At 46.0% G+C, this 24,318-nt stretch overlaps 1 protein-coding gene across 3 annotated transcripts in view; it reads left to right on the plus strand.

The window, feature by feature from the left end:
• Positions 1-632: 632 nt before the first annotated feature.
• Positions 633-24,318, plus strand: part of hcls1 (hematopoietic cell-specific Lyn substrate 1) — a 58,365-nt gene continuing 34,679 nt past the window's right edge. Inside the window, exons 1-3 of one of the 3 annotated variants that reach the window (XM_041203384.1) lie at positions 633-784; positions 11,444-11,529; positions 22,159-22,232. In XM_041203384.1, the coding sequence (XP_041059318.1) occupies positions 11,446-11,529; positions 22,159-22,232 (158 nt within the window). In that variant the 5' untranslated portion in view covers positions 633-784; positions 11,444-11,445. Of the gene's footprint in view, positions 785-11,443; positions 11,530-22,158; positions 22,233-23,944; positions 24,066-24,318 lie in introns of those variants that run through there. The other 2 variants (XM_041203383.1, XM_041203385.1) reach the window with 2 other exon arrangements.

Here is a 24,318-nt window from a genome sequence, read left to right on the forward strand (position 1 = left end):
TTGGAGGGGTTTAGTCACGGGATTGCTGATTTCTGACTGCCCAAGTTCCCACTGAATACTGGAGTCCACTCATGATCAGGGCAAATGCCCTGGGTCCAGCTCCATTGGCATGTGCTGTGCCCAATGCTGCCTAGCTCAATAATACCAGGAATGAGCGGGCTATGACCACAGTGTGGGTCTGGAGCTGGGATCCTGACAGGGCTCTGGAATCTGATCTCGTTCTGGATCTTCTGCTTGTTCTGATCTGCATTATGGAATCCTGTCCCCCTGGTCCAGGTTCTGATCCTAGTCCCAATGGGAACAGTTCCCAGCTCCAGTCAGAGCACGCCTGATGTGCACAAGCTGGCTTGAGACTTATTGAAAAGTGAAATGTGGCTGACTCCTAAATGCCTTCCGAAATGGCCTTGACAAGCCACTCAATTGAAGGCTGAGCAACACAGTGCTGACTTGCTAGTGACCACCACCCCCCCACCCCAAAAAAAAAATACTGCAGCTGTTGGAAATCTGAACTAAAGTCAGAAACTGCTGGAAATAGTCAGGAGGGAGAAACATGAGTCAATGTTTCAGGTCAATGACCAGCTGAGTGTGCCCTGCCTTGTAATGTTTGTGCTCTGTCAGGCTCTCCTTGGGTTGTTGGCTGCAGGATGCGCGCACACGAGGGCTCCCCTTCCTGGTTCAAATCGAAGCGCCTCCCCGCCACCCACAGACAAACCTCTTGACAAGGACCAAGTGCCGAACCGTCCCGGGACCCAGAGCCAAGCACCCTCCGAACGCCCTGCCGCCGGTAAGAAAGTTTCCCAAACTTCTCCTAACTTCCCGAACTCTCCCAGGAGGGGTTGTGCCCTGCCCCAGAGTTAATACTTAACCAGAGAGGAACCATCGATCGGCCGCTTGGTTGGGCAAAGTGGTCCCCATTCTGGCTTTCACCAGAATTGAGTGAAACCCTTCCTGACCGGAGGCTCCACATATTCACCCTCACCTCTCTCCCCAGAGGAGTTTGGAAACACTGATCATCCCTGAGCCTTGTGATAGCCTCAGTCGTATGTATCTGATTCCTGTAAATGAGTTACAGGCTGGAATCTAATCGAGGGATCCAGGTGGTCTATATACTCAGTTATACAGACCCCAGCAACTGAAAAATACTGCAGGTGATGCAAATCGGAATAAAAAAGAGAAAATTGTACAGCAGAACAGAAACAGAAATACTGGAAAAACTCAGCAGGTCTGGCAGCAAATGCTGCCAGACCTGCTGAATTTTTCCAGGTATTTCTGTTTCTGTTTTTGTTTTGGATTTCCAACATCCGCAGTTTTTTGCTTTTAAATAGCACAGCAGGACTGGCATCCACCATGGTTGACATGGGCCCTTGACCTTGTCCATTCCATTTCCTGCAATCCTGCTCTCAACTTTCAATTGCTGGTGGGGTCAAGAACAGGTCCGAGTGCAATTTAAAGAGCATGTTCCCGGAGGGGTGTCTCAAATCCAATGTCCTGGGACGAACTCCAGTTTTTAAAGTGAGGGTGGGAGGGCGAGGGAACAGGGAACCCGCTCGCCTCCAATTGACGACCCTTGAAGCTCCCTGAGGAGCTGGTTAACGGGTCAGGGAAGATGTGACACCAATTTTCAAATTGGGAATTCTGCACACCCAAACAGTCCGGTACACGTTAGCACTCAGGTATTGGGTTTAAAGTGGGGAGAAGGGAAAGTTTTTTTTTAATGAAGTGAACCTAGGGGAACTTGTTCGGGATCATGCGCGTTACCTCTGATTTGATTGCATGGACATTCTCAATTGTGTTGAGGCTGCTGGCCCTCCAAGGAGTTACCTGCTCTACTTAACAAGGCAGTGGCAGGCTCCATCATGGCTGCCGTCTGCCTTTGCCATTCGTACTCTGCAGGCAGCTCCCATGTCCTGCTAATGCTCGGCGCTACTAACTGTGGCGCTAAGCTAATCACCAATTAGAGCATTTACCATTCAGTATAGCATCTCATGAGCAATACAGTTGCAGCACGGGGTCAGGATCTGGAACATCCAGACATTGGATTTCCGGGCCTGCTTTGAAAATCCCTTCAGATCGATGACTTTTCGTCAGAACTGGAAGAAGTGAGAGGCATAATAGATTTTAAGCAAGTACCGAGTAGGAGGAACAGGAAAAGGAACAAATCAGAGGCTGATAAGGTGGAAGGCAAGAGAATTAAATGACAAAAGGGATGATGACGATAATGCAGAACAAAATGAGATGGTAATGGAGAAGAAATGATGGCTCTCGAGGAGTTGTAAATGACAACAGCTGGATCATTACCAGCACTCCCTTTCAGAAAAAAAATGGGAGCACTGGTTATGATCTGAAGTTATTGACGCCAATTTTGAATCTGGAAGATCGTAAAATGTCTAATGAGAAAATTAGGTTCTGCTCCCTGAGCTAACATTGATCTGGATTGGAAGCACGTAGGAGGCCAAGGACTGAGAGGTTAGAGTGGGTGTGGCACAGAGAATTAAAATGACAGGTGACCAGAAGCTGAAGGTCACACCTGCTGACTGAATGGAGAAATTCCATAAAGCGATCACCCAGTCTTTGTTTGGTCTCTCCAGTGTAGAGGAGACAGTATTGTGAGCGGTGAATACAATCTACAAGTTCAAAGAAGTGCAAGTGAATTGCTGTTCACCTGGAAGGAGTGTTTGGAGTGTTGGACAGTGGGAAGGGAAGAGGTAAAGGTGCGTTTGGGAAGAGGACGGGGTATTGGGGGTGACTGAGGAGTGGACCAGGGTATCACAGAGATAATGCTCCCTTCAGAATGCTGAACGAGGAGGCAAGAGAAAGATGTGTTTGGTCATGGCATTGTGCTGGAGCAGGCAGAAATGGCAGAGGATGATCTGTTGAATGACGAGCTTGGTGGAGTGGGAGATGAGGACGAGGGAACCCTACCATGGATCTGGGAGGGAGGGGAAGAGGTGAGGGCAGAGATGCAGGAAATGGAATGGACACAGTGGAGCCCTGTCATCCACAGTGGAGGGGAGTCCTTGGCTGAGGGATATGGAAGATATGGAGGTAATGGTTTGGAAGGTCGCATCATCAGAACAGATGTGACGGAGACAGAGAAGCTGGAAAAATGGAATGGAGACTTCACATGAAGCAGGGTGGGAGGAGTTATAAACCAGTTGACTGTGGAAGTCAGTGGGCTTATAGTGGATATTGGCTGGTCATCTATTCCCAGAAAAGGAGATAGAGAAGTCACGGAAAGGAAGAGTCAGAGGTAAATGAGGTGAAGGTGAGAGAAGGGTGGAAATTGGAAGTAAAGTTGATGAAGTTTTCCAGTTCAGGGGGAGGGCAGGAAATGACACCAATACAGCCATCAATGTACCGGAAAAAGAGGTGAGGGAGGGGACCCAGGTAGGACTAGTACAAAGAATGTTCCACATATCCTAAGAAAAAGCAGGCATAGCCAGGGCTCATATGGGTTCCCATGGCAACATCTTTTATTTGGAAGAAGTGAGTGGAGTCAAAGGAGAAGTTATTCAACAATGATAACAAATTCATCCGGGTGGAGAAAGTTGGTAGTGGATGGGGACTGATTGGGCCTCAGTTCAATGAAGAAGTGGAGAACCCATTGGCCAATGCTGGTGGGAGATGGACACCCTCGAGGTGAAAACAGAAGACCAAAGACTGAGTTAAAGGCCAAATCTAATTGAGGGTTTTTGTGCTTTATCTGTAGAATAAAACATACCCAAGAGTGAGATACAGACTAGAGCCTGATCAAGGGGTTTAAAAATAGAATAATGGATACTCAGGAGTTGCAAGCTTGACTCTAATTGAAGGGATTATATCTAGAATATAGAGTGAGTGTCAGTTTTGGACACTGGATTATAGGAAGGATAAAAACAATGAGAAAGGTGCCATGCAGATTCACTGGGGTATTATCAGGATTACATCAGGGAAGAGAGACATACAAAGTTAGGCCTTTTAACTATTGTTAAGAAAATGAAGGGGTTTCAGACCTGGTCCTTTGGGTGTCTTTGACCTGGGCAGTTTGGGGCTGGTGCTTTGATTTAAAACCTGGACAGCAGACAATAATCAGTTTTTCTGACACTCGCCTGAGAGAACAGACAGTGTTAATGACCAAGATTAGCAATGTCAGTCATCCCTCACCCTGCTCTCAATCTGAAACGGACCTCAGTAACATTCTGACCTACCAGCACCCATGGGTGCACCTTCACCAGACAGACCTCAGAGGTTCAAGTAGGCGGCTTACCACCACTTTCTTAAGGGCAATTAGGGTTGGGAAATAAATGCTGATTTTGCCAGCGACGCCCACGTCTGGGGAGAATGAATGATCGATTAAATACTTAGATCGATTTGTGACTGGATTTTCCACCTTGTGTGATAATAAGCTCTCGTTTGGTGCACACAAAGAGTAAAAGGCCCTGTAACCTGTCAGCTTAAGAATCCATTGTTAAACTGTAATAAAAACGTACAATGAGTAAACTAAACAAGCCAATTAATAAAACAGGTGGCAAGAGTGTTTCTTACTGAAGAATATGAGACAGTGAATTAGAAAAGCTGTTCTCTGTTCACACCTACACAGTAGAGCTGGCAAGGAGGCTCGGGGTGGAGATGGGGTTGTTAAATGATCTTGAATCACAGGTCTGACTGTTGAATAACATTTAGTTTTTTAAGTTACTCTATTTCTGTGGGAGGAGCAGCACAGGTTCAGGGAAGGGTTACTGACCCTGGTAGGTAGAGAATTCTCGCCGACAGGCCAAAGTTCAGTTTGGAGTCTAGCAATGAATCAGCCCTGGAAACTTCAGCAATTCATTTCAGTTTTGTGCAGAGATTGAGGTGAAGCAAAGGAGCTGGAGCTGCGAGCGCATGTAAATATATTGAATAAACCATGAACCAGGAAGCATAGGCCCACAAAGCAAGAGCTGGAAAGAGGAGGCCTGAAGCTGAGGTTGACCAGAATGTAGCAGTTAGGTGAACTCATGCTCATCCTTGTACAAGAAAGGGAAGATGGGGGAAGTTACATAGTATCTGTGTATTGAGGTTCTGTGATGGAGGAGTCACGTTTCTGTGGGAGGGTGTGAGCAGCATGGGGCGTTGGACGTGCATAGGAACAGTGAGTTGGAGATGATGAATCTTGGTTTCAATGATGAAGATGTGGGAGGATGAAGAACCGGGAGTGGGAGAAGGTTTACAGTGTGCGAGGAGCAAAAGGGGAGGCTTGTGAGAGCCACTGACCATATTAAAATGGGTAAGCTCAAGGGCGACAGGAAAGCTTACGAAAGATAGGGATAGGCTGGAAAAGAGAAAGGATCATTCACCAGCAAGGTGGGGGTCACTCACTGTATAACTTGTTACGAGTCCAGCTGATGTTAGTGCTGAGCAAGCTAGATCTCAGATTGAAATCCATCTCAGCTGATAGTAATTTTTTTGTATGTGCTGCAGAAGTGAGGAGGGAAAGCTACTGAACACAAAAGCACAGGCCTCCCGTGATAACTTTTAAACTTTGAAGAATTAAATTGTTTCTTAAAAGAAAAAAGCACAAAAAATAAAAGATACACAGAAAAAAAATCTTACAAAATAGTTTCCAAAATGCTTTATCAAAAGTACACAATAAAACTACTTTTTTTTGGCAACAGCCCTTATAGATTCTTAACCAAAAAATTCAGGAAGTATTACCCAAACCAAGAAATTGCTTTCACTTTAAACAGAAGTACACTCCACAACTTCTCAGAGCAAATCCAAGCGGATGTGGGTTTTCCAAAGGGAGATTTAAAACAAACTGTTTCCCAGGATAAATATTCTCCTGGCTCAAAACTGAGGTGCTTTCTTCAATTAACACAGCTCTTCAGCACACTCCAAAACACTGGAGTCAGCCTTCAGTGGGACTACCATCCCCCCCACCCTCCCATCGTCCCACACCCCCCACCCTCCCATCGTCCCACACCCCCCACAGCAACTGCTACAACTGAAAACCTGCTTCATAAATACCTTTTCACCCCTTTCATCTTAGTTCTCCATTGGCTTTAAATGACTCTTTGAAAACTCAGGTTCCCAAATATCGAAACCTTCCATGTTCCTATTTTACCTCTATTTCGGGTAAATAAAGTTTAAATCACTTGCCCCTGTTTACTCGCAAATCTCCTGTAAAATGCAAATGTTCTTTTGTACTTTTGAGACTCTTTTGAAATGATACAGCTACAAATCAATTTCAAAACTTATCCACAAATGCTCGTTTCCCATCTACTCTGTTTCCTTAAAAACAAAAAAACTGCGGATGCTGAAAATCCAAAACAAAAACAGAATTACCTGGAAAAACTCAGCAGGTCTGGCAGCATCGGCGGAGAAGAAAAGAGTTGACGTTTCGAGTCCTCATGACCCTTCGACAGAACTTGCGTTCGAGTCCAAGAAAGAGTTGAAAGTTGTTCTTGTGTCTGTGACATCTTTTGCTTATCTCCTTCTATCACTTTTCAACTCTTTCTTGGACTCGAACGCAAGTTCTGTCGAAGGGTCATGAGGACTCGAAACGTCAACTCTTTTCTTCTCCGCCGATGCTGCCAGACCTGCTGAGTTTTTCCAGGTAATTCTGTTTTTGTTTTACTCTGTTTCCTTGTAAGTTATCACCCACCATAAGACCTCATAACAAAATGCAAGAAGATAACACCTTTAGTTTTTCATCCCTTAGATCCTACAGACAATCTGACTCTAACAACCTCACCTTTGATTAAACACAAAAGAACTGCGGATGCTGGAAATCCAAAGCAAAAAAATAAAAATTACCTGGAAAAACTCAGCAGGTCTGGCAGCATCGGCGGAGAAGAGCACAGTTGACATTCCAAGTCCTCATGACCCTTCAACAGAACTAAGTAAAAATAGGAGAGGGGTGAAATATAAGCTGGTTTAAGGGGGTTGGTGGGGGGGAGGGGGGGGGGGGAGCGGGGAGAGCGGTGGGGGGAGGGGGGTGGTTGTTAGGACATGCAAGCAGTGATAGAAGGAGATAACCAAAAGATGTCACAGACAAAAGAACAAAGAGGTGTTGAAGAACACCTCTGTACAGACCTTCAACACCTCTTTGTTCTTGTGTCTGTGACATCTTTTGCTTATCTCCTTCTATCACTGCTTGCATGTCCCAACAACCACCCACCCTACTTCTCTCTCACCATCCCCCCACCTTAAACCAGGGTATATTTCACCCCTCTCCTATTTTCACTCAGTTCTTTTGAAGGGTCATGAGGACTCGAAACGTCAACTCTTTTCTTCCCTGCCGATGCTGCCAGACCTGCTGAGTTTTTCCAGGTAATTTTTATTTTTTGTCACCTTTGATTAATCCTGGACACACACAGTCACAGCTTACCCTTACCTACACAGAATATATACATAAACAAAGAAATAGAAAAATATACACATATCATCACAAACTGTACAGAGTCACTGTTTATTCAGATTGAGGGTCACTCGCTGCATAACTGTACAGAGTCACTGTTTATTCAGGGTGAGGGTCACTCACTGTGTAATTGTACAGAGTCACTGTTTATTCAGGGTAAGGGTCACTCGCTGTGTAACTGGAAAGAGTCACTGTTTATTCAGGATAAGGGTCACTCGCTGTGTAACTGTACAGAGTCACTGTTTATTCAGGGTGAGGGTCACTCACTGTGTAACTGTACAGAGTCACTGTTTATTCAGGGTAAGGGTCACTCACTGTGTAACTGTACAGAGTCACTGTTTATTCAGGGTGAGGGTCACTCACTGTGTAGCTGTAGAGTCACTGTTTATTCAGGGTAAGGGTCACTCACTGCGTAACTGTACAGAGTCACTGTTTATTCAGGGTGAGGGTCACTCACTGTGTAACTGTACAGAGTCACTGTTTTATTCAGGGTGAGAGTCACTCACTGTGTAACTGTAAAGAGTCACTGTTTATTCAGAGTGAGGGTCACTCACTGCGTAACTGTACAGAGTCACTGTTTATTCAGGGTAAGGGTCACTCACTGCGTAACTGTACAGAGTCACTGTTTATTCAGGATAAGGGTCACTCGCTGTGTAACTGTACAGAGTCACTGTTTATTCAGGGTGAGGGTCACTCACTGTGTAACTGTACAGAGTCACTGTTTATTCAAGGTGAGGGTCACTCACTGTGTGACTGTAAAGAGGCACTGTTTATTCAGGGTGAGGGTCACTCACTGTGTAACTGTACAGAGTCACTGTTTATTCATGGTGAGGGTCACTCACTATGTAACTGTAAAGTCATTGTTTATTCAGGGTAAGGGTCACTCACTGTGTAACTGTAAAGAGGCACTGTTTATTCAGGGTAAGGGTCACTCACTGTGTAACTGTACAGAGTCACTGTTTTATTCAGGGTGAGGGTCACTCACTGTGTAGCTGCAGAGTCACTGTTTATTCAGGGTAAGGGTCACTCACTGTGTAACTGTACAGAGTCACTGTTTATTCAGGGTGAGGGTCACTCACTGTGTAACTGTACAGAGTCACTGTTTATTCAGGGTGAGGGTCACTCACTGTGTAACTGTACAGAGTCACTGTTTTATTCAGGGTGAGGGTCACTCACTGTGTAGCTGTAGATTCACTGTTTATTCAGGGTAAGGGTCACTCACTGTGTAACTGTACAGAATCACTGTTTATTCAGGGTAAGGGTCACTCACTGTGTAACTGTACAGAGTCACTGTTTATTCAGGGTGAGGGTCACTCACTGTGTGACTGTACAGAGTCACTGTTTTATTCAGGGTGAGGGTCACTCACTGTGTAGCTGTAGAGTCACTGTTTATTCAGGGTAAGGGTCACTCACTGCGTAACTGTACAGAGTCACTGTTTATTCAGGGTAAGGGTCACTCACTGCGTAACTGTAGAGTCACTGTTTATTCAGGGTGAGGGTCACTCACTGTGTAACTGTAAAGTCACTGCTTATTCGGGATAAGGGTCACTCACTGTGTAACTGTACAGAGTCACTGTTTATTCAGGGTAAGAGTCACTCACTGTGTAGCTGTAGAGTCACTGTTTATTCAGGGTGAGGGTCACTCACTGTGTAACTGTAGGGTCCCTGTTTATTCAGGGTGAGGGTCACTCACTGTGTGACTGTACAGAGTCACTGTTTTTTCAGGATAAGGGTCACTCACTGTGTAACTGTACAGAGTCACTGTTTTATTCAGGGTGAGGGTCACTCACTGTGTAGCTGTAGAGTCACTGTTTATTCAGGGTAAGGGTCACTCACTGCGTAACTGTACAGAGTCACTGTTTATTCAGGGTAAGGGTCACTCACTGCGTAACTGTAGAGTCACTGTTTATTCAGGGTGAGGGTCACTCACTGTGTAACTGTAAAGTCACTGCTTATTCGGGATAAGGGTCACTCACTGTGTAACTGTACAGAGTCACTGTTTATTCAGGGTAAGAGTCACTCACTGTGTAGCTGTAGAGTCACTGTTTATTCAGGGTGAGGGTCACTCGCTGTGTAACTGTAAAGTCACTGCTTATTCGGAATAAGGGTCACTCACTGTGTAACTGTACACAGTCACTGTTTATTCAGGGTAAGGGTCACTCACTGTGTAACTGTAGAGTCACTGTTTATTCAGGGTGAGGGTCACTCGCTGTGTAACTGTAAAGTCACTGCTTATTCGGAATAAGGGTCACTCACTGTGTAACTGTACAGAGTCACTGTTTATTCAGGGTAAGGGTCACTCACTGTGTAACTGTACAGAGTCACTGTTTATTCAGGGTAAGGGTCACTCACTGTGTAACTGTAGAGTCACTGTTTATTCAGCGTGAGGGTCACTCACTGTGTAACTGTACAGAGTCACTGTTTATTTAGGGTGAGGGTCACTTACTGTGTAGCTGTAGAGTCACTGTTTATACAGAGTGAGAGTCACTCGATGTGTAACTGTACAGAGTCACTGTTTATTCAGGGTGAGGGTCACACTGTGTAACTGTACAGAGTCACTGTTTATTTAGGGTGAGGGTCACTTACTGTGTAGCTGTAGAGTCACTGTTTATACAGAGTGAGAGTCACTCGATGTGTAACTGTACAGAGTCACTGTTTATTCAGGGTGAGGGTCACTCGCTGTGTAACTGTAAAGTCACTGCTTATTCGGAATAAGGGTCACTCACTGTGTAACTGTACACAGTCACTGTTTATTCAGGGTAAGGGTCACTCACTGTGTAACTGTAGAGTCACTGTTTATTCAGGGTGAGGGTCACTCGCTGTGTAACTGTAAAGTCACTGCTTATTCGGGATAAGGGTCACTCACTGTGTAACTGTACAGAGTCACTGTTTATTCAGGGTAAGGGTCACTCACTGTGTAACTGTACAGAGTCACTGTTTATTCAGCGTGAGGGTCACTCACTGTGTAACTGTACAGAGTCACTGTTTATTTAGGGTGAGGGTCACTTACTGTGTAGCTGTAGAGTCACTGTTTATACAGAGTGAGAGTCACTCGATGTGTAACTGTACAGAGTCACTGTTTATTCAGGGTGAGGGTCACACTGTGTAACTGTACAGAGTCACTGTTTATTCATGGTGAGGGTCACTCACTGTGTAACTGTACAGAGTCACTGTTTATTCAGAGTGAGGGTCACTCGCTGTGTAACTGTACAGAGTCACTGTTTATTCAGGGTAAGGGTCACTCACTGTGTAATTGTAAAGTGTACTATTTATTTAGGGTAAGAGTCACTCACTGTGTAACTGTAAAAAGTCACTGTTTATTCAGGGTAAGGGTCACTTGTTGTGTAACTGTACAGAGTCACTGTTTATTCAGAGTGAGGGTCACTCACTGTGTAACTGTATGCAATTCAGAGTTATCCAACAGAGAGTGTGTGAGGAGAGGAGAGATTACCTGATGGCATATAATCCATAAAGTTGCTGTTTTAAGGAGTTAAGGGTTCTATTTTTGGATAGTGGGTCATGATGCCATTTATCCAGCTTTTGGGCAGAAAAAAGTACACTGCAGGTGATAAGGGACATGAGGTTTACTTGTGGGTGTTGCTGAACCTGGGAAATATCTGGTGTAACGATCCCTAAAACTGAGGCGATAACCTTCACAGGTAGATGGGCCATTTGATGACAGAATTTTAAACATTGCAGTATAACAAGATGTTTATGGACTTTGGACTCTGAAGCAATATGTGATGAAGTGTCATCTGGTGGAACTGGGTTTGATTATTGTATATTCACTGATAATGCCCAGTCAATATAAGACTGTTAACAACAATTGTAATCAAATATTGGGTTACAACCTGAGTGTAAGTCTTTGTAAGTGGAGAACTTGTGTCCTGTACCACCCAGAAGGTGTTCATGAGTAAGTGTACAGACCCTTACCTCAGTCGCATAAATGGATGAGATGGAGACCTTGATTGGGTCAAATGTCCATGAGCTATGGCAGAAACTAAACAAGTTGGTTCCAAGTTGTTGCTGCTTTGTTTATTAAAACATCTTCCTTTTGGCTCTCAGAGATGTGGAAATCTGCAGTGGGCCATAATGTCAAAGTGGAAATGGAGAAGGATGGAGACGATTGGGAAACAGATCCTGACTTTGTTGTGAGTAGCTCTTTTGTGTCTGATCAGGTCGAGAATATTCTGAATTGAGATTCTGTGCTGGATGGCACTGAGAGACCTTCTGGGTTTCTGGGTTTCAAGTTCTGCCCTTGAATCCTCCAGGTCTGGGTTAGAGAATTTGTACTGAAGTAGGTCTAAACCAATTTGAGTTAATGTCCGCACAATGTTGAGATAAAATGACTCTGTCTGGCCTGGATTTCACTTCAGCAGCCTATGTAATTCTCTGCATTGAGCCTTCCCTAATAGTTCAGTTGAATTATCCAATCAGAAGCTGAGTCACAGAGGGAGGGAGGATCCCAGTTGAACCATTGGCTACAGTTGGGTTAGCTCTTCTCACCCAGGATAATGCCTTCAGTCTTCCTGCACTCAGGAAAACTCTTGCCCCTTGTCACTCTCCCTGCTGGGGATTGTGGATATTGTTTGGGAAAAGGACAGGAGTGGGCATGGCCGTCTGGAATAGATTTCCAATACTGAATGCTTTGGCTCATAAATTGAAAAAGGCCATTTCAAGATGGCACTGGATGACAGTGGACATCTGGAGAGCTGTACCCTCCTGGTAAGCAGCCAGTATCTTAAGGAGCTGGTAAACTTCAAGGAGTAAGTTAATAAGATAAAAAAAAATTGCTAAAGATAAAGTCTGCTCACCTCAGACATAAGAAGATTGGCAAAGGGTATGGCTGGGATTTTAAAATGTACACATGGAGTGTGGGCATCGCTAGCAAAGCCATCATATAGTGACCATTTCTAATTGTATTCTACAACCTTCATTTTGGTCTTGCCTATGTGTTAACTCTTGGGTTGACTGTGTGTGTGTACAGGTGGGTTGAGTGCATGTGTGTGTGTGGAGGTGGGTGTGTGTGTGCACGCGTGTGTGTGTGTGTGTTTAGATATGGGTGTGTGTAGATGGGTGTGTGTATATGTGTAGATGAACGTGCGTGTGTGTGTAGGTGGGTGTGTGTGTACATGGGTGTGTGCATGTGTGGAGATGGGTGTGCTTGTATGTAGATGGGTATGCATGTGTGTAGGTGAGCGTGTGTGTATGTGTGTGTAGATGGGTCTGTGTGTGTAGACAGGCATGTGTGTGTATGTGTAGATGGTGTGTCTATGTAGATGTGTGCATGTATGTGTGTGTAGATGGGTGCGTCTGTATGTAGATGGGGTGTGTGTTTGTAGATGGGGGCATGTGTGTATGTGTAGATGGGGGGGTGTATTTATATGTGCAGATGGTGTGTGTTTATGTAGATGGATGTGTGTGTGTGCACGGGCATGTGTGCGTAGATGGGTGTGTGTGTTGATGGGCTGTGTGTGTGATTGTGGGCATGTGTGTGGATGGATGTGTGTAGATGGGCGTGTGTGTGTGTGTGTGTGTGTGTATGTCTAGATGGGTGTGTATGTGTGTGGGTCTGTGTGTATTGATGGGGGTGTGTGTGTGTGTGTGTGTGTGTGTGTGCACGTGTGTGTGTGTGTAGATGGGTATGCATGTGTGTAGGTGGGTGTGTGTGTGTGGGTGTTTGTGGAGATGGGTATGTGTGTGTGTGTGTAGATGGATGTGTGTATGTAGATGTGTGTGTGTATATGTGTGTGTAGATGGGTGTGTGTGTCTGTGTGAAGATGGGTGTGTGTGTATGTAGATGGGGGTATGGTTTGTAGATGGGGGCATGTGTGTACATGTAGATGGGTGTGTGTGAATGTGTAGATAGTTGTGTGTATGTATATGTGTAGATGGTGTGTGTATATGTAGATGGGCATGTGTATGTGTGGGTGTGTGTGTATTGATGGGGGTGTGTATGTGTAGATGGATGTGTGTGTATAGATGGGTGGGGTGATGTGTGTGCCTGTGTGTGTGTTTTTGTGTGTAGATGGATATGTGTGTGTACACAGATGTGTGTATGTAGATGGATGTGTGTGTTGATGGGCTGTGTATGTGGCTGTGGGCATGTGTGTAGATGGGTGTGTGTATGTGTGTAGATGCGCATATGTGTGTGTGTTTGTAGATGTGTGTGTGTGCATGTGTAAATGGGTGTATGTGTAGATGGATGTGTGTGTATGTGTAGATGGGTGTGTGTGTGTATAGATGTGTGTGTTTGTATCCATGTGTAGATGGGTGTTTGTGTGTGTAGATGGGTGTATCTGTGTGTGTGTGTGTGTGTATGTGTGTGTGTGTGTGCGTGCAGATGGGTGTGTGTGTTGATGGGTTCTGTGTGTGGTGATGAGCATGTGTCTAGATGAGCGTGTGTGTGTAGGTGTGTGTGTGCGTGTGTGTATGTGTAGATGTGTGCATGTGTAAAAGGGTGTGTGTGTGTTTAGATGGGTGTGTGTGTGTATGTAGATGGGTGGGTATGTGTGTGTAGATGGGCATGTGTGTGTAGATGGGTGTGTGTGTATGTGTGTGTAGATGGGCATGTGATGGTAGATGTTTGTAGATGGGTGTGTGTGTATGTGTGTAGGTAGGCATGTGTTTGTAGATGTTTGTAGATGGGTGTGTGCGTATGTGTGTGTAGATGGGCATGTGTTTGTAGATGGGTGTTTGTGTGTGTGTGTGTAGATGGGCATGTGTTTGTAGATGGGTGTGTGTGTGTGTGTGTGTGTGTGTAGATGGACATGTGTTTGTAGAAGTTTGTAGATGGATGTGTGTGTGTGTGTGTGTAGATGGGCATGTGTTTGTAGATGGGTGTGTGTGTGTATAGATGGGCATGTGTTTGCAGATGTTTGTAGATGGGTGTGTGTATGTGTAAATGGGCATGTGTTTGTAGATGTTTGTAGATGGGTGTGTGTGTGTCTGTGTGTGTGTGTGTGTGTGTAGATGAGTGTGTGTGTGTGTGTGTGTGTGTGTGTGTGTGTGTGTGTGTGTGTAGATGGGCATGTGTTTGTAGATGTTTGTAGATGGGTGTTTGTGTGTGTGTGTGTGTGTGTAGATGGGCATGTGTTTGTAGGTGTTTGTAGATGGGTGTGTGTGTGTGTGTGTGTGTGTGTGTGTAGATGGGCATGTGTTTGTAGATGTTTGTAGATGGGTGTTTGTGTGTGTGTGTGTGTGTGTGTGTGCATGTGTGTGTGTGTGTGTAGATGGGCATGTGTTTGTAGATGGGTGTGTGTGTGTGTGGGTGTGTGTGTATGTGCGTAGATGGGTACTTGTGTGTAGAAGGGTGTGTGTATGCTCCAAATGCGAATGTGTGTAATGATCTACTCGATTTCTGCTGCAGTCAGGCAATTGACACCAATATACCCAGCCTGGGAGGCACAAAGAAGGGAAGTTCTCAGAACGTGGCTGGAATCAACACCAGGTTTTAAACTGGATTAATTTTCCAGGTTTCATTTGCTCCTAAATGTTTCTCTTTTTTCCCAGTCGATTGCTCCCCCTCCCTGAGCCCCTTATCGTAACTCATCAGGGAATTGTCTAAGATCATACAAACTGCTGATAAGCACCTTCCAATTCCACACTATCTGCAGCTACCAGGAAATGTGCACAAATGCATTTGTGAAGTCACTTTGCTCCTTCGCTGAGCGGGGCTCTCAGTCCCCTCCCAGTGCGTGTCGAATCTGGGACCTCACTTTGGTGGGAAATGGGGTTGACATTGCTCTTTATAACGGGGTATTCATTGTCCACCCGCAAAATACTTTGAGAAGGTGCTGGTGAGTCTTCTTTTGAGATAACTGCTAGGCCACATCAGAGGGCAGTTAAATATCAATTACGTTTGTATGGGGCTTGTTTTTATTTGTTCATTGGACGTGGGTATTGTTGGCAAGGCCAGCATTTGCTGCCCAACCTTGAGAAGGTGATGGTGAGCCATTTTCTTGAATTGCTGCAGTCCATGTACGCCCACAGTGCTGTTACAGAGGAAGTCCCAGGATTTTGATCCAGTGACAATGTAAGAACGATGATATAGTTCCGACTCAGGATGGTGAGTGGCTTGGGGGGGGGGAGCTTGCAGGTGGTGGTGTTCCCATGTGTCTGCTGTGGTTCTTCTAGATGCGAGAGGTTGCAGGTTTGGAAGGTGCTGTTGAAGGAGCCTTGCTGAGTTTCTGCAGTGCATCTTGTAGATGGTGCACACTACTGCTACTGTGCATTGACGGTGTAGCGAGTGAATGTTTAAGGTGGTGGATGGGATGCCGATGAAGTGGGCGCTTTGCCCTGCATGGTGTTGAGTTTCTAGGGTATTGTTGGAGCTGCACTCATCCAGGCAAGCGGGGAGTATTCCATCACACTCCTGACCTGTGCCTTGTAGATGGTGGACAGGCTTTAGGAGTCAAGAGGTGAGTTACTCGCCTCAGAATTCCCAGCCTCTGACCTGTTCTTGCAGCTACAGATTAATCTGGCTGGTGCAGTTAAGTTTCTATTCAATGGTAACCCCCAGGATATTGATGGTTGGGGATTCAGTGATGTTGTTGCTGTTAAGTGTCCAGGGGCGATGGATAGATGCTGTCTTGTTGGAGATGGTCATTGCCTGGCACTTGTGTGGCACAGATGTTACTTGCCATTTATCAGCCCAAACCTGAATATTGTGCAGGTCTTGCTGCATTTGGACAGGGACTGCTTCAGGACCTGAGGAGTTGCGAATATTACTGGACATTGTGCATCCATCAGCGAACAACCCCACTCCTGACCTTATGATGGAAGGAAAATCACTAATGAAGCAGCTGAAGATGGTTGGGCCGCGGACACTACCCTGAGGAACTCCTGCAGTGATGTCCCGGAGCCGAGATGATTGACCTCCAACAGCCATCTTCCTTTGAGCTAGGTATGACTCCAACCAGCGGAGAGTTTTCCCTTGATTCCCATTAACTCCAGTGTTGCTAGGGCTCCTTGATGCCACATTCGATCAAAGGCTGCCTTGATGTCAAGGGCAGTCACTCTCACCTCACCTCTGGAGTTCAGCCCTTACGTCCATGTTTGAACCAAGGCTGCAATGAGGTGGGGAGCTGAGTGGCCCTGGTGGAACCCAAAGTGGATGTAGTGAGCAGCTTATTGGTGAGTCAGTGCCACTTGATAACACTGCCAGTGACTCCTTCCAATAGTTTGTTGATGACTGAGAGTGTACTGGGTGGAAATTGGCTGGATCGGATTTGTCCTGCTTTTTATGGCAGGATATATGTGAGCAATTTTCCACATTGTTGTGGAGATATCAGTGGTGCAGCGATACTGGAACAGCTTGGCTAAGGGTGCAGCTAATTCTGGAGCACAAGTCTTCAGCATTAAAGCGGGATGTTGTCGGGGCCCACTGGCTTTGCTGTATCCAGAGCGCTCAGCAATTTCTTGATATCATGTGGAGTGAATTGACTTGGCTGAAGTCACTGGCGTCACAGGCTCAGGTCAGCTAAGGATGACCAGTTTCCTTCTCTAAGGGCATTGGTGAATCAGCAGGCGTTTTTATGATAACCAGATAGCTTCAAACTCAGTTTTACTGATCGTGATTTTTATTCCAAATTCTCAAATGGCCCAGAAGTGATTTGAACTCAGGTTCCATGCATTATTAGCACCGTAACACAACCACCACATATCTATGCCTACTACCTATTCTGAGGTCACATGCAGCCTGCATGTCAATTCTGTTTTTTAATAAACTTTGAGTGGAGTATTTTTATAATCTGTGACACTAAAGAGAGAATGTAAAGACTAGAACACAGAACTACATCACAGGCAACAAGGCTGATCTTAAAATATGGATCATCAGGTTAAGAAACAGGAAGCATGGTCAACTTGCACTTCCTTTTCTACCCACTGTTACTGTTCTGCATCAGTCTTCCTCCATCACCGCACTCTCCCAGCTTCTGCTTGACTAAACCGGGGCACAGGCAGACAGCAGCAGACTAGGCTGAGACCAACCGCTTCAGTTTATTTCTATCCCCTCTCTGTTCTCCCCCTTCTTTTTGTCTCTGCCATTTTCATTTTCTTTTACCATCTCTGCTCTGTCTTCCCCCCTCTACCCCTGCTGCCTCCCCATCTTCTTCCTCCTCTCTCTTCCCCCTCCCCTTCCTCCTCCTTCCCCCCCCAACTCCCTCCACCCTGCCCTCTCTTCCCCTCCCCATCTTCTCCTTTCCTTCTCACCATCACTCCCCCTCCGCTCTTTCCCCTGCCCCTCTCCTTCCCCTCTCCCTCTTTCTCATGCTGCCCCTTTCTCTCCCCATCCCCTCTCCTTTCTCTTCACCTTTCTCTTCTGCTCCCTTCTTTCTCCCCTTCCCCTCCCCTTCTCCCCACCTCCCCTCTCCTCTCCCCCTTTCTCCCCTTACCCTGTGCCCCTCCCCTTTGCTCCTTTCTCTCCCATCCCCCTCTTCTCTTCTCCCTCCTTTCTCTCCCCCTTCACCTCTGCATCCTCTCCATCCCTGCCCATTCCCCCTCTCTCACTGCACCACTCTCCCCCTTCTCTCTCTCTCTTTCCCCTCCCCCAGCTTTGAGGTGCCTACTTGGTTCCTGTATGATTCAGAGATTTTTGTTTATTCATTCATGGGATATGGGCTTCGCTGGCTAGGCCAGCATTTATTGCCTATCCCTAGTTGCCCTTGAGAAGGTGGTGATGAGCTGCTTTCATGAACCGCTGCAGTCCATGAGGTGTAGGTACACCCACAGCGCTGTTAGGGAGGGAGTTCCAGGATTTTGACCCAGCGACAGTGAAGGAACAGCGATGTATTTCCAAGTTAGGATGGCGAGTGACTTGGAGGGGCACTTCCAGGTGGTGGTGTTCCCATCTATCTGCTGCCCTTCTACCTTCTAGGTGGTTGTGGTTGTGGGTTTGGAAGGTGCTGTCTAAGGAGCCTTGGTGAATTCCTGCAATGCATCTTGTAGATGGTACACACTGCTGCTACTGTGTGTCAGCGGTGGAGGGAGTGAATGTTTGTGGATGTGGTGCCAGTCAAGTGGACGGCTTTGTCCTGGATGGTGTCAAGCTTCTTGAGCTTTGTTGGAGCTGCACACATCCAGACAAGTGGGGAGTATTCCATCACACTCCTAACTTGCGCCTTGTAGATGGAGGACAGGCTTTGGGGAGTCAGGAGGTGAGTTACTCGTCGCATGATTCCTAGCCTCTGACCTGCTCTTGTAGCCACAGTATTTATATGGCTAGTCCAGTTCAGTCTCTAGTCAATGGTAACCCCCAGGATGTTGATAGTGGGGGATTCAGTGATGGTAATGCCACTGAACATCAAGGGACGATGGTTGGATTCTCTCTTGTTGGACATGGTCACTGCCTGGCACTTGTGTGACACGAATGTTACTTGCCACTTTGTCAGCCCAAGCCTGGATATTGTCCAGGTTTTGCTGCATTTGGACATGGACTACTTCAGTATCTGAGGAGTTGCAAATGATGCTGAACATTGTGCAATCATCAGCAAACATCCCCACTTCTGACCTTATGATGGAAGGAAGGTCATTGATGAAGCAGCTGAAGATGGTTGGGCCGAGGTCATTACCCTGAGGAACTCCTGCAGTGATGTCCTGCAGCTGAGAGGACTGACCTCCAGCAACCACAACCATCTTCCTTTGTGCTAGGTATGACTCCAACCAGTAGAGTTTTGCCCCTGATTCCCCCTGACTAATTTTGCTAGGGCCCCTTGATGCTGCACTCAGTCAAATGCTGCCTTGATGCCAAGAGCAGTCACTCTTACCTCACCTCAGGAGTTCAGCTCTTTTGTCCATGTTTGAACGGCTGTAACGAGATCAGGAGCTGAGTGGGCCTGGTGGAACCCAAACTGGATGTCAGAGCTATTTTGTTCCTGGACTGTTTCTGAGGGGCTTTTCCAAGTGTCGATCAAACTCCAAATACAGAAGAACTTGCTGATATCAGTTCCCTAAGTTTACTTGTTGCTAGTTTAAACCCTGTGTTAACTGCACAAGTTAAAGTCGGATTTCAGATTTACCATTCCTATAACAATGTTATAAACCTTGATAAGAACATCTCTTTGACACATGTTTTTGTTGTTGAGAAGTCCAGATGGCTCCAGTATTTTCTTATAACCCCCGACCTCTGACACCAGTGATCAGCCCCCGGCTCCTCTCTCTGCACTGCCTCAAACACCCGAATCTCTCTCTCTGCTTTCTCGGGGACCATAACTGGACACAAAGTGCTGACTAGAGCCCTGGATAGTTGACCATTATTTCCACTAACATATATTTCTCTGATTTGTGTAAAGGACATCTGTTGTGGGAAATATAATTGTCAGTAAGATTAGCTTTTCTGAGCTTTGGAATAAATCAACTTCATTGGGACAGTGTAGAGGGAGCTTTAGTCTGTAGCTGTACGTGCTCTGGGAGTGTTTGATGGGGTGTTAGGAAATAGAGATAGTTTAAGTATATTATATTTTTATTTGTGGGTGTTAGGAATGAATTTGAGCTTTAAAGTTTAAGTTTGATTTGTATTTCTGTATTTGTGTGTTAAGAAAGGTCAAATGGAGTTTTAGTTTCACCTTAGAATGGTGCTTGCATTTCTAATGAGGAGTTTTACGACCCCTAAAGAAAAAGTGAACATACAAGGGTAGAAGGATTGGACTGTTCCCAAGCATCAGGGGCCCAGAGAGGCAGGTCCCTTCCACAGATACACACAAAAGAAGAGAAACAGCAGTTTGTTTTGGAAGCTGTTTGAATTCAGTTGGTTTGAAGACAGCTGTGCAGCAGAAGCAGTCTAAAAGGCAACTAGCAAGTCCCACAAATCCAGGCGAGTGGAAGAAGAGAAAGTCCAAAGAAGATCTTCTGGTCAAAGGAAGGACAGAAACCTGGGAAAATGTCCTGTTAAGTGAAATTAAGAGTAAGGGGCAGAGAGAAAGGCCCCAATCTTCAGATTTAAAGACACAAAAGCTGCAGAAAGCAGATTTAAAGCGAGAACAGCTTGCAAGAGGCAAGAGGGTCCAAAGAAACAGCTGAAGGTTTATAACTCTTTGCTATGGGCATTTGAAGCAGTGGTGTACTGTTGACGGCTGACTCAGTGAGACAGAGTGTGTGGAAGAAAGCTTGAATGCATGTGGTGACCTAGGGAAGAGGAACATCAGAAAGAGAGTTTGGAACCCTGGAGGTGAACCCTTCTGGAAGGTGTCTGAGAGAAAGTGTCACTTTGGGAGAAGATTCCAAGGCAGGTCTTGGAGAGTGGAGATAGGAAACGCTCATGTGAAGGAGGAATTCAGTGAGACTGGTTGGCTCATGGTATGACAAGTGCCTGGGGTGAGTTGAGGAGAGATCCATAGCATCTGTTTGGGATGGCACCTGTCAATTGGTTTCAGAGTGTGGTGTGTCTGACCACAGGATGCCATAGATTTAAAAGGATTGTGTACTTACTGTGTACATTAGAGTATAAGATCGCTTTTGTAACTTGTGTTATCCTTACAAATCTGTATATATCTGTAAAGATATAGTTGTGGGTGAAGGAGTATTGTAATATTGTTCATCTTTTCTTGTTTAATAAATGTTTTATTCTTTTGTTAAAAGATCATCAGCTGACTCTGTGACTCTGTTCATTAGCTACTCTCCATGTATCTAATCAAACAAATAAAAGTTAGGATCAATCAAGCTGGGTTCCACTCTGGGATCATGCTTGTCCGGGGGTAATCTCAGCTGGAGAATGTAACAAGGGACATTCTAAAGGGAGATTTATTCAGGGTGACCAATCATCCCTTATTTTACAGGATTGTCCTGTAATTAAGGCCACTGTCCCTTGTCCCAAGTTGCACATATTTGAAATGCCTTTGCCTGTAATTCAGTCATTGAAATCGCATGCATGTGCAGTGCACACTCTTCTCCTGTCTGCATCCTCGCAGAGTCCTGGAAGTACTCCCCCTGCCTCCCCTCAGCGCTTCCTCAGTGCTACCCCTCGAACAGTGCATTGCTGCATCAGTACTACCCATCCAACAGTGCAGCACCAGCTCAGTATCATCTCTCTGACAGTGCCGCGCTCCCTCAGTACCGTAACCTGACAGTGCAGCACTCCCTCAGTACCATAACCTGACAGTGCAGCACTCCCTCAGTACTGCAATCCGACAGTGCGGCACTCCCTCAGTACCCCAATCCGACAGTGCAGCACTCCCTCAGTACCACAATCCGACAGTGCAGCGCTCCTTCAGTACTGCAATCCGACAGTGCAGCGCGCCCTTAATACCACAATCCAACCGTGCAGCGCTCCCTCAGTACCACAATCCGACAGTACAGCACTCCCTCAGTACCGCAATCCAACAGTGCAGCACTCCCTCAGTACCACAATCTGACAGTGCAGCACTCCCTCAGTACTGCAATCCGACAGTGCAGCGCTCCCTTAGTACCACAATCCGACAGTGCAACATTCCCTCAGTACCACAATCCGACAGTGCAGCACTCCCTCAGTACCACAATCCGACAGTGCAGCACTCCCTTAGTACCTCAATCCGACAGTGCAGCACTCCCTCAGTACCACAATTCGACAGTGCGGTGCTCCCTTAGTACCCCTCCCTCAGTATCCCTCCCCTGCCCCCACCAATGTAAGAATCTCGCTAAATGTTAACCTGCAATTCTGAATCAGAGTTCCAGCCTCCATACTGTCTGGCACAGACTTGAACCCCGTTGAACCCTGACTCAAACAGGAATGCTGGGTCAAAAATTGGCTCCAGATTCCCTGATGATGGCTGTGCTATTGATGTGGTTCCGATTTTCTGTTGTTCTAGAATGACATTTCAGAACAGGAGCAGCGATGGGGAGCGAAGACTGTCGATGGGTCAGGCCGGCCCCAGCACATCAAGTAGGTATTGGGAGGAACTGCAGATACGGGTACACCCTGACCCCATGGATACTGGGAAATATTGCAGCAGGGAGACTACACTGAGTCTGGTGGTCATGGCAGGGAGTGCCCCCTCCATAACTGCACAGTTGTGGATATTGAGGTAACGGCAATGAAGGAACTGCAATATATCTAAATCAGGACTGTGTGAGCCTTCTCAGTGGTCAAGGTCAGAGGAGAGGGAGGTGCCTTTGAAGTTAAAAAAAAAGACTTGCCTTTATTGAGCACCTTTCATGACTATCAGAGAAAATGCTTTACAGCCAATGAATTGAAGCCAATGAAGGAGTAATGACATGTAGTCATTATTGTAATGTAGGAAATACAACGGCCAAGATGCACGCAGTAAACTCTGACAAACAGAAGTGTGTTAATGACCGGACAATCTGTTTTTGTGATGGTGACTGAGGGATAAACAATGTCCAGGATAGTGGGGAGAACCCGCCCCCCTGCTCCTCTTCAAAGTAGTGCCTATGGATCCTATTCATCCACCTGAGCAGACAGATTGGGCCTCTGTTTTATTGTCTCATCCAAAAGACAACACCTGTAACAGTGTAGCATTCCCTCAATATTGCATTTGTTTATCAGCCTTGAAAGTTATGCTCAAGTCCTGAAGTGGGAATTGAACCCAGAACACTGAGATTCAGAGACAAGGCTGCTACCAGCTAAACCACTTTGACAAGTTGCTGCAGCATATCCTGTAGATCATAAACACTGCTGTCACTGTGGTAGAATAGTCCATTTAGTGAGTCTAGTGGCTGCAGCACTGATCAAAAAATTGCTTTGTCCTGGCTACTGTTGAGCTTCTTGAATGTTGCTGCAGGGGAAGTCCAATAAATGGGAGGGTGTTTTTCTTAGTGTTTAGAATTTACCTTCTAGAAGTTTCCAGTCCAAAGCAGAATTTGGCAGGACTGGGTGGGTGAACAAGCTAATTGTCAAAGATCAGCCCGAAGATTGACTGATGAGCTGGACATTGTCTGCAGCCTGTGACTCATATTCTTGCTATTACTGCTGTGTAATCTCTGAGTTTCCTCTTTTTTTAGCTCATATCTGTGGTTTCCTTAATGGGGCGGGGGGGGGAGAACAAGCTGTCTCTGTGTCGACTGCAGGCACAGATGTCATGAGCAGCTCTTGCGAGAGCTCAATCACTAAATTAGGGCATCTGAAAAAAGCACGTCACATATGCGCAGAGACGGGAAACTTCCGGACTAGCTGATAAGATTGGAGGTGACTAGTTGGGGCGCATTTAATGATTGAAAATTTGTTCATTGAAAAGAAAAATTGCTGTCACTTCTTGTCATGTGAGTGACACAATTTTCACAAAATACACCCCTACCTCCTCGGGTTGACTGAAATGTTGAGACTGATGGTTGTGCCTGGCCTCCCTCTGGCAGTGCCCTCTAGGGGTAAAGTCGCAACACATCTGCTGACCCAGGGAAGGCTGGCGGTGGGACCCGGGCCTTTCCTAGTTAAGTGACACCCGGAACTTCGGGAAGAATCAAGCAGAAGGTTTACAGTTGAGAGGTTAAACTGAGATACCTGCAAAGGTCGGCTTGAAGATCCCACAGTGCAAGCAGAGACGAGCAGGGGAGTTCTTCTGCCTTCCTGGTCAACATTCCTCCCTCTCCCAATGTCAGGAGAATAGATTCTCTGGTCATTTATTTCATTTCTTTTGTTGAGCCTTGTGTACAAATTAGCTACTGCGTTTCCTTAAGTGACAAGAGTGCGTTTCAAAGTAATGCATTGGCTGTGAAGTATTTTGGGACATCCTAAAGACATGAAAAGTGCTATAGAAATGCAAGTTCATTTTTTATTTCTTGTGGTTGAGGATTTCCTGATGTGTGAAGCCTTTCAGAAGGCCTTTCCTTTAACAATCCCACCCAGATTGATTCTGGTCACCACCACTTCCCTGAGAGGCCCTGCACAGCCAAGCAGTGAGGCTTGGTCAGAGGGAAGAGCTTTGAGTGAAGACTGGAATAGCTTTGGCTCCTCAGATTTGGGGGAAAAATGCCTGTAGAGATTTTATAAGAGAGAAAGTCAATCAGCTCTA

The sequence above is a fragment of the Carcharodon carcharias genome, chromosome 13 (assembly GCF_017639515.1).
Source record: "Carcharodon carcharias isolate sCarCar2 chromosome 13, sCarCar2.pri, whole genome shotgun sequence".
NCBI lineage: Eukaryota > Metazoa > Chordata > Chondrichthyes > Lamniformes > Lamnidae > Carcharodon > Carcharodon carcharias.